The 12,562-nt window shown below is 35.6% G+C and overlaps 2 protein-coding genes and 1 long non-coding RNA gene across 4 annotated transcripts; 2 read left to right on the top strand and 1 right to left on the bottom strand.

Moving 5' to 3' along the window:
- The first annotated feature begins 49 nt into the window (after nt 1-49).
- Nucleotides 50-4,571, top strand: LOC311079558. Of its 2 annotated transcripts, none has more exons than XR_014605421.1 (15): nt 50-97; nt 591-632; nt 1,241-1,287; nt 1,593-1,639; nt 1,822-1,868; nt 2,043-2,091; nt 2,282-2,330; nt 2,501-2,552; nt 2,741-2,767; nt 2,989-3,014; nt 3,250-3,312; nt 3,611-3,663; nt 3,892-4,005; nt 4,165-4,211; nt 4,305-4,571. It is a non-coding gene; the product is annotated as an uncharacterized lncRNA (long non-coding RNA). The 2 variants fall into 2 exon arrangements; XR_014605422.1 differs by having other exon boundaries at nt 3,611-3,659; nt 3,962-4,005.
- A 393-nt stretch (nt 4,572-4,964) lies between these two features.
- arl2 (ADP-ribosylation factor-like 2) lies at nt 4,965-6,609 on the bottom strand. Its single transcript, XM_084109090.1, has 5 exons — nt 6,381-6,609; nt 6,056-6,166; nt 5,674-5,836; nt 5,444-5,524; nt 4,965-5,340 (listed from the first exon to the last, which is right to left on the bottom strand). Exons 1-5 carry the CDS (start codon nt 6,443-6,445, stop codon nt 5,206-5,208), a joined length of 555 nt encoding a protein of 184 aa, XP_083965216.1. The 5' UTR covers nt 6,446-6,609; the 3' UTR covers nt 4,965-5,205.
- Nucleotides 6,610-8,392: 1,783 nt separating this feature from the next.
- batf2 (basic leucine zipper ATF-like transcription factor 2) lies at nt 8,393-10,544 on the top strand. The gene is made up of 3 exons (XM_084109091.1): nt 8,393-9,039; nt 9,299-9,403; nt 10,197-10,544. The coding sequence occupies exons 1-3, from the start codon at nt 8,962-8,964 to the stop codon at nt 10,533-10,535; spliced, it is 522 nt and encodes a 173-aa protein (XP_083965217.1). The 5' UTR covers nt 8,393-8,961; the 3' UTR covers nt 10,536-10,544.
- Nucleotides 10,545-12,562: the final 2,018 nt, after the last annotated feature.

Here is a 12,562-nt window from a genome sequence, read left to right on the forward strand (position 1 = left end):
CCTTATTGGTTGTTGTAAAATGGGCGTGAACTTTCGCGACTAGAATAAAAAGCGCCCAGACCTTCTTTTCGTCCATTTTGAAGCAGCTTCTTCATTGGTAAGGGATTTTACTGTTTTTTGTTAACTGAAGTGTAGTTATTTTATTTTTTTAAAACGCCTTTTTCTAAAGAGGGCCTAAATTATAAATAGTCACCTTTTCTTTGTTAGTAGTATGCATTTAAATGTTTATTTCTGTACAGTGGCCCTTAGCAGACAACTGCAGGGTGTTTGCAATCCATTAGCCCACGAGCCTCTGAATCTCATCTGAAACCATCCTGCCTCACTTATTGCAATTATTTGAAATGTTACTACTTTTTATAAAAGTTTACATGATACTGTATCGCAATTACGATATATTTACTGCTGGTCTGCTTTTCTTTTATGGCACGATCTCTCAATGATGATAACTTTCACAGACCTGTTCTGAAACCCTGTGAATGCACTCTTATATATCTGAAGAGAGATTTCGCTTGAGTTGTATTCGTAAATCTTGCGCGTTCTGGAAGTTTCATATGGGAACACGTGGCTCAACTACGTTTGTTCTTTTGCAGCAATGGCCACGGCGAGCATGAAGTCCCTGCCATCTTGGGAAGGTAAGTTATGTAGTAGGTGCACTTACTAAAGCAAAAATGGTAGAGATCGACAGATATTGACAATTTAATGAATTTTTGGCTAGTTTTTCATTTGAATGAATGAATGGCATTAAAGTTATGTAAAATATTACATTAAGGAGTTCTGCTTATGAGTGTAGTGAACTTAAATTATTGGATGGGTTTTAGAGCAAACTTTGACACTTGCACGTGGATCTGGTTGAGGAATTCAATTAAAACAAGTGTGAAATAACTAAAGTTGATCCCAAAAGATCAGTGCATGTTACTTGTTTTATAACTATGCATGTTTCTTGAGAATTTCATTTTAAGGAGAGCTAAAATATAAGTGTTCTAGGATACTATTAGTAGGGTTTATGCCCTATTTTTGTCTACCACACCCAAGTAACTGTGGCCTTTGTGCTGAGTGCATGAATTTTATGCATTCAGTGTTACTTTAGCTTATGAATTTTCTCTTCCTGAATTGCTTTGATTGTAACCACTCTCTAAGCGGAGTAGCATTGCACTCTATTACAGATTGTTAATTTTTTTTTTTTTTTGTATTTGTGAATGCAGGCTCTTGTATAATTAAATCTTTACATTTGTTTTTGCAGTTTCCATGCAGTCTGCTGGGATGAGGCAGAGGCCTGTTAAATTCAAGGTAAACCTTTCAGTACTGAAGTTCCTGTTTTTAAGGCTAAACCTTTTAAATGATGATTACAAAGACAAGCATATGTCTGAATTCCAATGATGTTTGCCTTTTTATTCTGACATAATGTGGGTGGCTTGTGCTCAGTTTAGTTACATCTACAAACTGTAGGCGTCCAGTAGTACTATTGTGACTCTGAATTTTCTCTTCCTGAGTAGTTCTGTAATATTTCTAAACTGAGTAGCAGGCGTCACACATTGCCAAGCGTTTCTTTTGTTAGTTTTCGTATTTGTGAATGTGGGCACTTGTTTTTGCAGTTTCCACGCAATCTGCTGGGATGAGGAAGAGGCCTGTTAAATTCAAAGTAAGTTTTCAAGTATTGAGGGTCCTTTTTTAGGATAAACACTTACATGATGATTTCAAAGACAAGCATATGTCTGAGTTCCAATGATGTCTGCCTTATTATTCTGACAATGTGGATGACTTTGCTCAGTCATCACCTACCCTATTGTAGCTTTAAAAATAATAAAAATAATTGTATTTTAGGATTGCCTGCACAAACTCTGTGTACGGTGTCCATGGATGCTGAATTGGTAAGTGGTTTTCCAAAATTCAATTTGTTTCACAATTCTGAAGTGATTAAGTATTTACAACGTAACAGGACGACAGATTTGTCATGGCATTCTAGTCACCAGAGTCTGATCAGACCATATGACATGCACCATATTTGCTTAATTCTGTGTTTACTGTGCCTGTTACCTGTCTAGGTGGTTCCACTTGTCCTGGTGGCCATAGTATGGTCAGAATGACATTCAGGTGAGCTTTCTTTTTGAAGTGGTGTTTGCTTAAATAGTCTGAGAGGATGAATGGTTTATACCGTTTAATATCTGGACGGCATTATTGCTCCATGGCATTATAGTCACCAAAGCCCTGATCGGAACAGGTTTAACATAATGGTTTTGTTTATTGTAAACTAAATATTAAGTCTCAACCTTTGGTTTATTAGGTGACGTCTGCACAAAATGGCCTTTCACCAAGGATTGTCATCTTTCAAGGTAATTTTATTGTTTATATATTTAGCATTTTGTGCAATCTCTGTGATGAAGATACTTAGCTCACTTTGAATCCATGTGAAAAGTAACGAACAACTGAGAGATTGATGGATTTTGTTACTGTTCTAATTTTGTGAACTTGCCAGACATAACCTCTCTTGTTTTCTCTTCAGGACTAATGTTTGTCCAAGACTAATTGCGTGGAGTCCTCTGGTGGTACTGTAGGTAAGGTTACTTCCTGCTCCCATGTGTTTATTAATATGCAGTCCCTCTGTAACTAATGATGATTTATTGGAATCTCGTTCGTCTGAAACCCTGTTGATAAATCTTTATTACTGATGTTACACTAAATGTTTTATCTATTTTGAGTGGTTTGTTCAAATGATGCTCAGGTTTGTTTTTGCTCCTGACAGGTTGCATGCCTGAAGTGGTCTCAACAGGTAAGATTGTGCTTCCTATATCAAATTTAACTTGCGTTAACTTGCACTTTTAATGCTCAATACCATCTGTAACCTATGATGATTCTTGCAGTCTCGTTCGTCTGAAGTCCTGCTGATAAACTTACATCTTGTACTGATGTTACAGAACTAGCACTTGTGTCTCTACACATGTGTAACTCGCCCATCTGAAGTTTTTTCTTTTCTTTTTTTTTCCCCCACAGATGGGTGGCACCTGATGTCCAAATGGGTAAGAATTCAGTCCCAAATATGTAATGTTACAAGCCTTTCATCCTTTTATGATGTAACTTGCGCAAGTCTTACGCCTTGACGATACCAGAACCTGAAAAGGTGAACCCACTGGTGTTGCCTTGGCAATAAGGGGATGATCTGTTGGGGTTACCAACAGTCTGAGAAGGACTAGTGTTAGTGTAGAGAAACGTCTTCCTTTTGTGAGATACTTACTTTAGTTTGATTCCATGCAGGACTACAGTGGCAGTTCTGTATCTACCCCCTGGAAGTTCTGGACCCACTTCACACTGAAGTTGGTATGTGCTTGTGTTTTTGACTTTAATTACATGTGAACTAGTAGGTGTGATGCGTAAGATTTACCGCCCCATTCTGATTTATCTGACTGAATGGTAGTCCTCTAACCTCAATTGGTTTCATTTTAAATTTGTTCTAAAATGTTAGGTACCTAAAATGCTTATTGGTATGCATTAGTATGGATGTGATGAGTGATTACCGCCCCAGTCTGAAAAGTCATGACAGATTGGTATACCCTCTGATCCATACTTCATGTCTATCTTTTTCCTTATGCTTTAATTGTTGCTACTGTCCTTCCAGGTTGCCCCAGATGTCACATTATAATGCTGGAGTTTTGTTGACCTTAAAGGTTTGTACTTTGTTTTATCTTTTATTGTCCGTTTTATTTTAAATGATGATTTCTTATCGCCCCAGTCTGATGTGTCATGACTGATTGATGACTCTGATAAATGTAATGATTCAAAGGTACTGATTTAAGTCGACTTGTACTGACACTTGTACTTTATTGTAACTTTTTTTTTTTTAAAATGATTTCTTATCGCCCCAGTCTGTGTCATGACTGATTGACTCTGATAAATCAGTACCTCTGAATCACTACATTTAGGTTGATTTTGTACTGACTTCCCCTCTCCCCTCTTTTCTCTTCCTCAGGTGGTTCCATGCCTGGCTAATTAAGGATGGTGTCCTTTGTACAGGTACCTAAAATTCATATTTGTACTCATTAGTATGGATGTGATGAGTGATTACCGCCCCAGTCTGAAAAGTCATGACAGATTGGTATACCCTCTGATCCATACTTCATGTTTCTTAATTATTATTTTTTTCTTGTGCTTTAATTGTTACTGTCCTTCCAGGTTGCCCCAGATGGCACGTGATTGCTGCTGGTGTTTTGACCTTCAAGGTTTGTATTTGCCTTTAAGTTTATTTTATTTTTTTTATTATAAATGGTTTTATTTATTACCCCAATGTACTGACATCCCCCTCCCTCTTCCAGGTCAGTTAAAAAGCATCTGGGAAGTTGAATTGTGGACGACAGCTTGATGTTAGCTCCTAAATCCTGAATATCTGAATTTGAAGTGATTGAATTTGATGTGATTTGAATGGCATGTTTAAGACTGAAAATATAAGTGGGTGACGTTTCCACTTTGTATACCACCTATAATTAAATCACTTTATTTTTTTATTTTTTTCTTGGAAATGTCCCCTCTACTTGTTGGCATGTATTAAGTGGTTTGCTAAATAAATGGATTTGCAAAATTAAGTCAATCTTTTGAATGTTTGTATCAGGTTATTTTCAGTAAACTAATTGGAAATTGACACTTTACAGTAAGGTTGTTCACAAATGCTTTAGGCAACATTAACCAGCAATAAACATACTATTTTTCATTAATTCATTGTTACTACACTGTTCATGATGGTGTATAAGGCTGTCTAATAGATTAGAACTAAATGAGCTGTGAAATACAGCAAACTGACCTGAAATCATGAGATTATACTAGCCTTTAAATGGCCTTCAGTGTCCTGACAGGACAAAATCCAAATGAAATTGTTCATGGATGTTATTTGTCTAGTTGAGAGGCAGCCACTCTCCAAGAACTAATATAAAAAGGCACTTTTAAAGCAATTTTAATAACCAGGTTTGTCAAGGCAGAAATGAGTATTCTTGGCAGATGTGATGTATCTTTATTTATGCAGCTGAACAAATGGTGCTGAAAAGTACACAATTGACTTCAAAATGGCTTCCATTTCAGGCAAGCAGCTTTTAAAAACACAAAGCATGTTGGTAATACATCTACATTAACCATCTTAAACATTAAAGATAGTTGTATTGCAAACATTTGCAGTCCAAAAAGATCCTTTTTGGGGGGTCCATTATCTGCCAAATGTGTTCACTATCAGTCAGCTGTAAAGATCCGAGCTGCTATATCATCAAGCAGCCAGTCCACACCTGTAAGCAGGTTCTCGCCCGTCACGGCACTGCATCCCACTATGCACCAGTGATGGGTCTTGATGTCATCAAGGGCTAAGACCTGCACAGAGAAAATTCAGAAAACAAGGCCATATTCACTAATTACAGTTGTGACCGGTTATGCAAGTCAGGTTCATGTAATTACAAATTAACTGAAGGCTCACCTCTCGAATGGCATCTTTTGATAAAGAACCAGGTAAGTCCTGTTTGTTGGCAAAAACTAACAGTGTGGCTCCTGCTAATCGCTTTCAAAAGGAATAATAAAAAAGTAATCATAAACCTATGTAATATGAAGTGTATAGAGAAAGACTTACACATTACATTTTATCCATCCATTTAACTTCAAACACTGTGAGACATTATTAGGTCCAAGTAAAGATATTGTTCATCTCACCTCCTCTAGTAATAAAGTACTCAGCTCTTTCCTGCAGTCCTCCAGTCTCAATCTGTCAGCGCTGTCCACTACCCACACCAGTCCATCTGTACTCTCGAAATAATTCCTCCAGTATGATCTCAATGACTTCTGACCACCCACATCCCAGATATTCAGTTTAAACCTACTCTCAATGTGAACAAAATGAGAAAAAAACAAAGACATTGCACTTGGGAATTATTTGAAATGCATCACAGTGATAGTGGTAAATAAACAGTCTGTTTATATACATATTAAACAACTAGTTACATTAACAATCAACAGAGACCTGTAATAAGTTAAAAATATCTTATGACGTTCTCAACTTCGTACTGATGCAAAACTACATAACACACAATCATACCCTCTATGCTCAAGCGTCTCTATATTGAAGCCTAATGTTGGGGAGATCGTGCTGACATCTTGGCCGTTGAACTTCTTTAGGATGGTTGTTTTTCCAGCATTGTCAAGTCCACTATAAAAGAACGGTTAAGGGCCCACAAGAGTCTTCTGTATCACAAGCGATAAGAACTTTACATTAAACTAGCCTTTTTGAGTAATCGACAGTCGTGAATAGAGTAAGCTGATTATATACACTTTATAAAAAATACAAACATTTAAAAACAACATCGGTGTAAAATAAACTTATCTGAATGTAAACATTTGAATTCAGTTCTATGAAAAGATACAGCATCAGTAGACGCATTTCACGCTCCTTGTGCTTCATTTTCTTCAAGATCGTCAGTAAACCCATCGTGAACGTTTAAATGTAAAACACTGAAGTGGCCTAAAGCCCGAATTTGCACAATAACTGTTGAAACGCAATCAAAACGGAATTAATTTCCTACATAAATATCACATGCGTATAGTGCAAAGCCATACTGGAAACAAGGAAGCGTTACTATGAGCTAACACAACACATTGAAGTATGATTGGTTAGAGAGTACGCAAATATTATGTTGAAGGCATATGATTGGCTGTCTTAACTGTCAATTATACTTGGGCCTTTTCTATTGGCAAAGGAGAACAGCGGCAAGGGCGTGTTCGCGTTTCTAATAGGTGAAGTAAGCTGACAGTTAAAATCCGGTCGTAAAATCAGTCGTTTCTATTGCAGCGCCCCCTTATGTGCATATTTCAAACATGTGTGAGCTACTCCACTAAAAAGACGTGCAAAGTAAGTTCATCTCCCTTAGGCTAATTTTGTCTGTCTGGTTGTATGATCGGTTGGTCAGCAATGCTAGTTTAACCTTTTCTTTGACTGACTTAACACTGACTGCCAAATAATAATTTTTCTCGTACTCAAGGATGGGCTTTTACGTTGAAAATATAATCAGAAACGGAATGAGCTTTACTGCCAATATGGTTACACACACACAAGGAGAATTTTAATTACATTAATTCGAATTTGGTTACACACACTTTTAAGAATTATTTTTTCATCATTGCATATAAGCTTGGATATTTAATCAGCTCCTAACAAACACAAAATATTATTTGAATTATCACTCGGTGAGTCATTTAACTATGTATTACTTTGTCTTTGGAAGGCTTTTGTCTTTCAAACACATTAAAGTGTACAAATTCATGTCATTTCATATAATACAGGGATTCCCAAACTTTTTTTTGTCAGCTGAACCTCTTTTTCCTAATATATTTTTTATATACATTAATTTATTTTTTTTACGATTTAATTACTTAATAGCTTTTCATTAAACTCACAAACCTGCAGTTCCATCACGAACCCCCAGTCTGGGAAACTCAGAGGTAATGTAGCCTAATATTTTATGCACTTCATGTTGTTGATAACAACAAATAATGGAATATGTTTTTTTTCTCTTTGTATTTTTATATCAATATGGTACAAGATTATCCTTTTCAAATCAATGTGATAAACAAGTTAGGTTAAAAGTAATCTAAAAAATAATCATAAAGTAGTCAGATTACATTACCTAAAACAATTAATCTAGATTACATTAACTACAATTTTTGTCATGTAATTTGGAATCAGTAACTGACAACAATTTGTGAGAAATGTACCCAGCACTGCAGGTATTTTATATTCAGTGCAAGGGAATGCTAATAAACGTAAAATAAATGATAAAATAATAATTACAAACAAGAACAACCACAATAACATTAGAGAACATTTGTAATGATGGTTAATTACAAGCGTAAAAAAACATGAGGAATTTGAGGAAGTTTATTGCAGCGTAGTAGCCTATGCTTATGGTAATAAAAAAAAAATGTTTTGGTGCTGTGGGGTATATAGCCTAATATCTCATTATAAACAATTAATTAATTAATAAAACACTGTGACCTAACTATGTAACTGAATAGAATGTTTGTAAGTTATCCATTGGCTTTCATCCAAAGTCTAAACAACCAGAAAAGAAACCTTACGGTAAATGTCTAGTAGTCTGTCTCAAGTTACCTATCTGTGTTTCCCCTTTTGAATTTGCAGCCCTCATGTTTGCAGCATAGATCTTTATCCATTCAACATTCACCATTAGCCTACCTATAGCCAATGAAAGACGTTACTCCAAACTTTTCTCCCAGCAGACCCCCACTGCTAAATTTTAGGCTACTTGTAAATATACAATGTAAATATACTATTATAGATAGCCTAAATTATTTGTTTGTATGTATGTGTGTGTGTGTGTATATAGCCTATATATATAATGAATGATGGCTAATATAGTATAGGCTATATTAGCCCACATTAATTTTAGTAATGAAATAAAGTAGCTTAGCCTTACACACATTGTAAAGCCTGAATATCCCATAAAAAAAAGGAAAAAAAAAAAGGAAAAAAAAGAATATCCCATAAAGAGTTCCATCCGTTTGGACTTCCGGATAGGAATTCCCAGTAAACTGTAGAGCGGGAAATGTTCAACCCAATTACTGGCATTTCTGTGTGGGAAGCGATGATGACCTCCAGTCTCCGCTAACCGGGCCGTTTAAAATAATTCGAAACCGAAAACACACTAGTCCACCCCTCTGTTGCGTCACCTCATTGCCAGAACTATTGGCTCATTCCACCGCCCACTGCTTACATTAAAGACCTCAGGAGCAGTTTAAATCATGACCAGGCAATGTAGTTTTGCAGACAACAGCTGCCTCAAGATTCTTTTAACGCGCTTGCTTTTCAGTTCGACGAATTTTGTAGCCTATAATACGGAAATATTACCAACGACTGATTTATTCTGGAAGTATATATGCAAGCATTTTGTTCTGATTTAACTGTCGAAGAGGGCATCCGTGTTCTTGGAGATGCCAGCTGCTGTCATGGATAACTTTGACCGGGGAAGTCCTTTCTCGCAAAGTGATTCTCAAAGTCCTCAAGATTGGGTAGGGAATGAATTAACTTATTTAATGTAATTGTACTATGTACATATTACAAACAATAAAATATTTATAAATAAATATTTATGTTTATAATATTTATTTAATTATAGTTTAAAACATTTATATATATATAATAGAATATTATATATATATATCGTAATATCTAATTACGAACAATAAAATATTGAAACAAACATTTATTTATACATAAATATCGATCAATTATAATTCATATACCTGATCTGCTGATGAATATCCTCAGAACACACAGTCAGATGGCCATGGGCACCATCGCAAAGAGAAAAACAGAGATGCAGCACGCAAGAGTCGAAGAAAACAGACAGAAAAGGCAGATATACTGCACGAGGTCAGTGGCATATTGTGACCTTTCACACTCTCTCTCTCTTTCCCCTTTTGAATGTGTAACTTCTGCTTTGTTACTTGTTATCTTTTGATATCTCCAAATCCTCACATTTGTTGTACATGTATCTTTTCATTCATGTTACTCGCACAAATATATATGACATTGTTCTTTATTACTGTAATTATCATACACATAATCTGTACCTTTATAATTACTTGGAATTTAAAGTAATGTGTCATAATAATAACCTTCAGCAGAAGTTGTGTATTAAAAATTAAAAATTGCAGCTGTGTTTGTTTCTGTAAAGGTTAGGTTTTGTGTGTGTGTTTGTTAATAATTACTCTGTAGTGTGTGTGTGTGTGTGTGTGTGTGTGTGTGTGTGTGTGGAGGAGAGAGGAAGCATTAGTATTGCACAACTTCAGTTCAAAGCAGGCATTTCTTGGAAACATGACTGGGACAGCATACAGATTAGTTGCGCTAGTGCCAGGCTAGTTATTTTACCTTCATTTTCACTTTCATTCTCTCTTCAGATGATGTACAAATCTTGGACTTCCCCTTTTCCCCAACCCTAATCACAACCGGTCTTAGATTAACAGGAAGTCTGAATTGTTTTTTTTTTTTTTTTTTTTTTAATGGTGTGTTGTGTTTTTCCTCTGAGCTCAGGTGAAATCTATTTTAAACTACTCTGTATTTTACTGTGCCTAATTTTCTTTCACTTCGTAACTTCTGCATTTCAGTATCGTAATGTTTGTAAACTCTTATTTTTCAATTTTTCAATTATTTTTTTTTTACACAGGAACTCCAAAATCTAGAGCAGTCTAATACCGCTTTCCGAAAAGAAATCGCTGATCTGAAGAAGGAGCTCCAAATCTACACCACTGCTTTGGAGCAACATGAACCTCACTGCACAAAACTCTGTCCATATAGACCATCAGTTAGCGTTCCAGCAGGTCCATCCACAGCTGCACCCTCTACCTCAGATTTCAACTTTGTCCCTGAACCCAACCTCTTTTCGGACCTTTCATTCTTACCAGACACTAATTCAGTGGACGTGCCTCTAACAGGGCTCCTCGACAGTAGCGATTGGTCTCCTTGGGACACATTTAATGGGAATGGGTGCCTACAGCAGTTTTGAGGTGCAGTACAGTCAGTTTCGTTCTTATTTAATGACAAAACACACTACTACGTACTGAAAACAGCTATTTTTATTGTGTTCTAATGCAAGCTGTGCCAAAATCTATGATCCATTAAGGTGTAAATATGTTAACTTCTAATTTATTCAAGCAAGACTTACAGATGGCAAGATTTATTTTTACATGTAGCAATATTTTATGTATTACAAGACCATCGCCTTATGTTGGGCTAAGTGACTCCTTACTTTAATCATTTTGTGATATTTGATTTGTGATTTAATATGTGAGAAGTTTAGAAGAATATCAGACAGTTTTTGGGTCCCATTGACTTCCATAGTAGGAAAAAAATATACTATGGAAGTCAATGGGACCCAAAAACTGGCTGGTTACTGACATTCTTCTAAATATCTTCCTTTCTGTTCAGCAGAAGAAAGAAATTCATACAGGTTTGAAACAACATGAGGGTGATTATATGATGACAGAATTTTCATTTTAAAAGTGAACTTCTCCTTTAATCAGCTAATTCATAAATTATTTTTTAATAATTTCAAATGTTATTTAAGGAAATATCGTTCAGTGTGACTTACTGTTGTCCATATACAAGTTATTCAAAAATACATTACAAAATAAATTTCTTACAAAACAAGATACTACACCACTTGTGTTTGAATTAGCCTGTTTTTAATTTCTGATTTATTTATACACTGTAAAAAAAACGGTAAAAAAAACCCTGGCAGCTGTGGTTTCCAGAAATTTACTGTAAAAAATATGGTACCACTATTTTAGTTTTACAGATTTAAATGAAACTTTCAGTTAAAAAAACATATTTCATTAACTGATATAATTTTTATAACAGTTTTTCTTTGATTGCTTAAACACATTTCTTGAAATTATTCCTCCTTTTCTCAAAACTCTAAACACAAATCCAGAATTTCTCACGCAATTCCCCATACTTCCTATTTTCAGGTCAAAATGAAGCTCTCCACTCAAAACCATTCAATCTTGCTGAAAAACCAAACTTTGCCCTCAGACATGACACACAAGCCCTCAAAAGCACACACACGGCAACACAGTCTTAAACACTAGTGAGATCAATTCAAAACACTGTTACAGAAACCTCCTTTTGACAATCAGGTATCATTTTACAGCTCAATTTACAACATAAATAGAGGGGTGCAGATACAGTGAAATTCAACAATAAGCTTTAAGAAAAGCTTATTTTTATTACACTACTGAAAAGAGATCTGGCATTAGATGAAAAGCACTAGAAAGGAAAAGTTGAAATACCAAAGAATTGAACATGAACTTGGAATTGCAATAAAATACAGTATACTCTCAATACAGTACAGTAAAAAAAAGTTAAATAAATTCTGCAACCTCGGCCAAATTCTATATTTGCCATACTAGAGCCGTTTTTTTAGTCTTCTGACAACAGAATTTCTCTCCCTCCTAGGCAGTCATCTCAGTTCTGCAAAAATATAAAATGTAAGAAGTACTTGGCTACAAATCAGTTTGACAATTACGAATTGTACAAGGTGTGCTCCAGAATTTGCTGTAGTGAAAGTTCTCCCAACTAAAGTACTGCTATGTGTACTGTATGTGTAAGTAATATAAAAACCCTGTAGATAAGCCTGAATACCAACTTCCCTCATGTTCATTCCATGCACAAGAACATGGTCAACAATATAGTGCTTTGTATTTCATCAGGAACAAATGTCCTTTGACCCCGTCCCCGTCATTTTTCTTTTCCTCTCCTCCTCCTCTTTGTAACCCACCACTAGAATTAATTTCCCAAAGCACATATAATCACCCGTGGCCCTATTTATATTATCCTGAGATTCTGACTGGCGTGTCATCCGTTTTGCTACTTAATGTTTACACATGGATAAATGTGTGCTATTTCCGTGTGACACCTGAGGTAATCATTTTAAGTGTTTGTGTTTTCTGAATGAGAACATGGTTAAACCTGTGCAAAATGAGGGCATTTTTGTGTAGAGTTTTGCAGAAAACATTGAGAAACTTGAAACGT

Source organism: Abramis brama (assembly GCF_963993115.1).
Source record: "Abramis brama genome assembly, chromosome: 3".
In the NCBI taxonomy this organism is placed as follows: Eukaryota; Metazoa; Chordata; class Actinopteri; order Cypriniformes; family Leuciscidae; genus Abramis; species Abramis brama.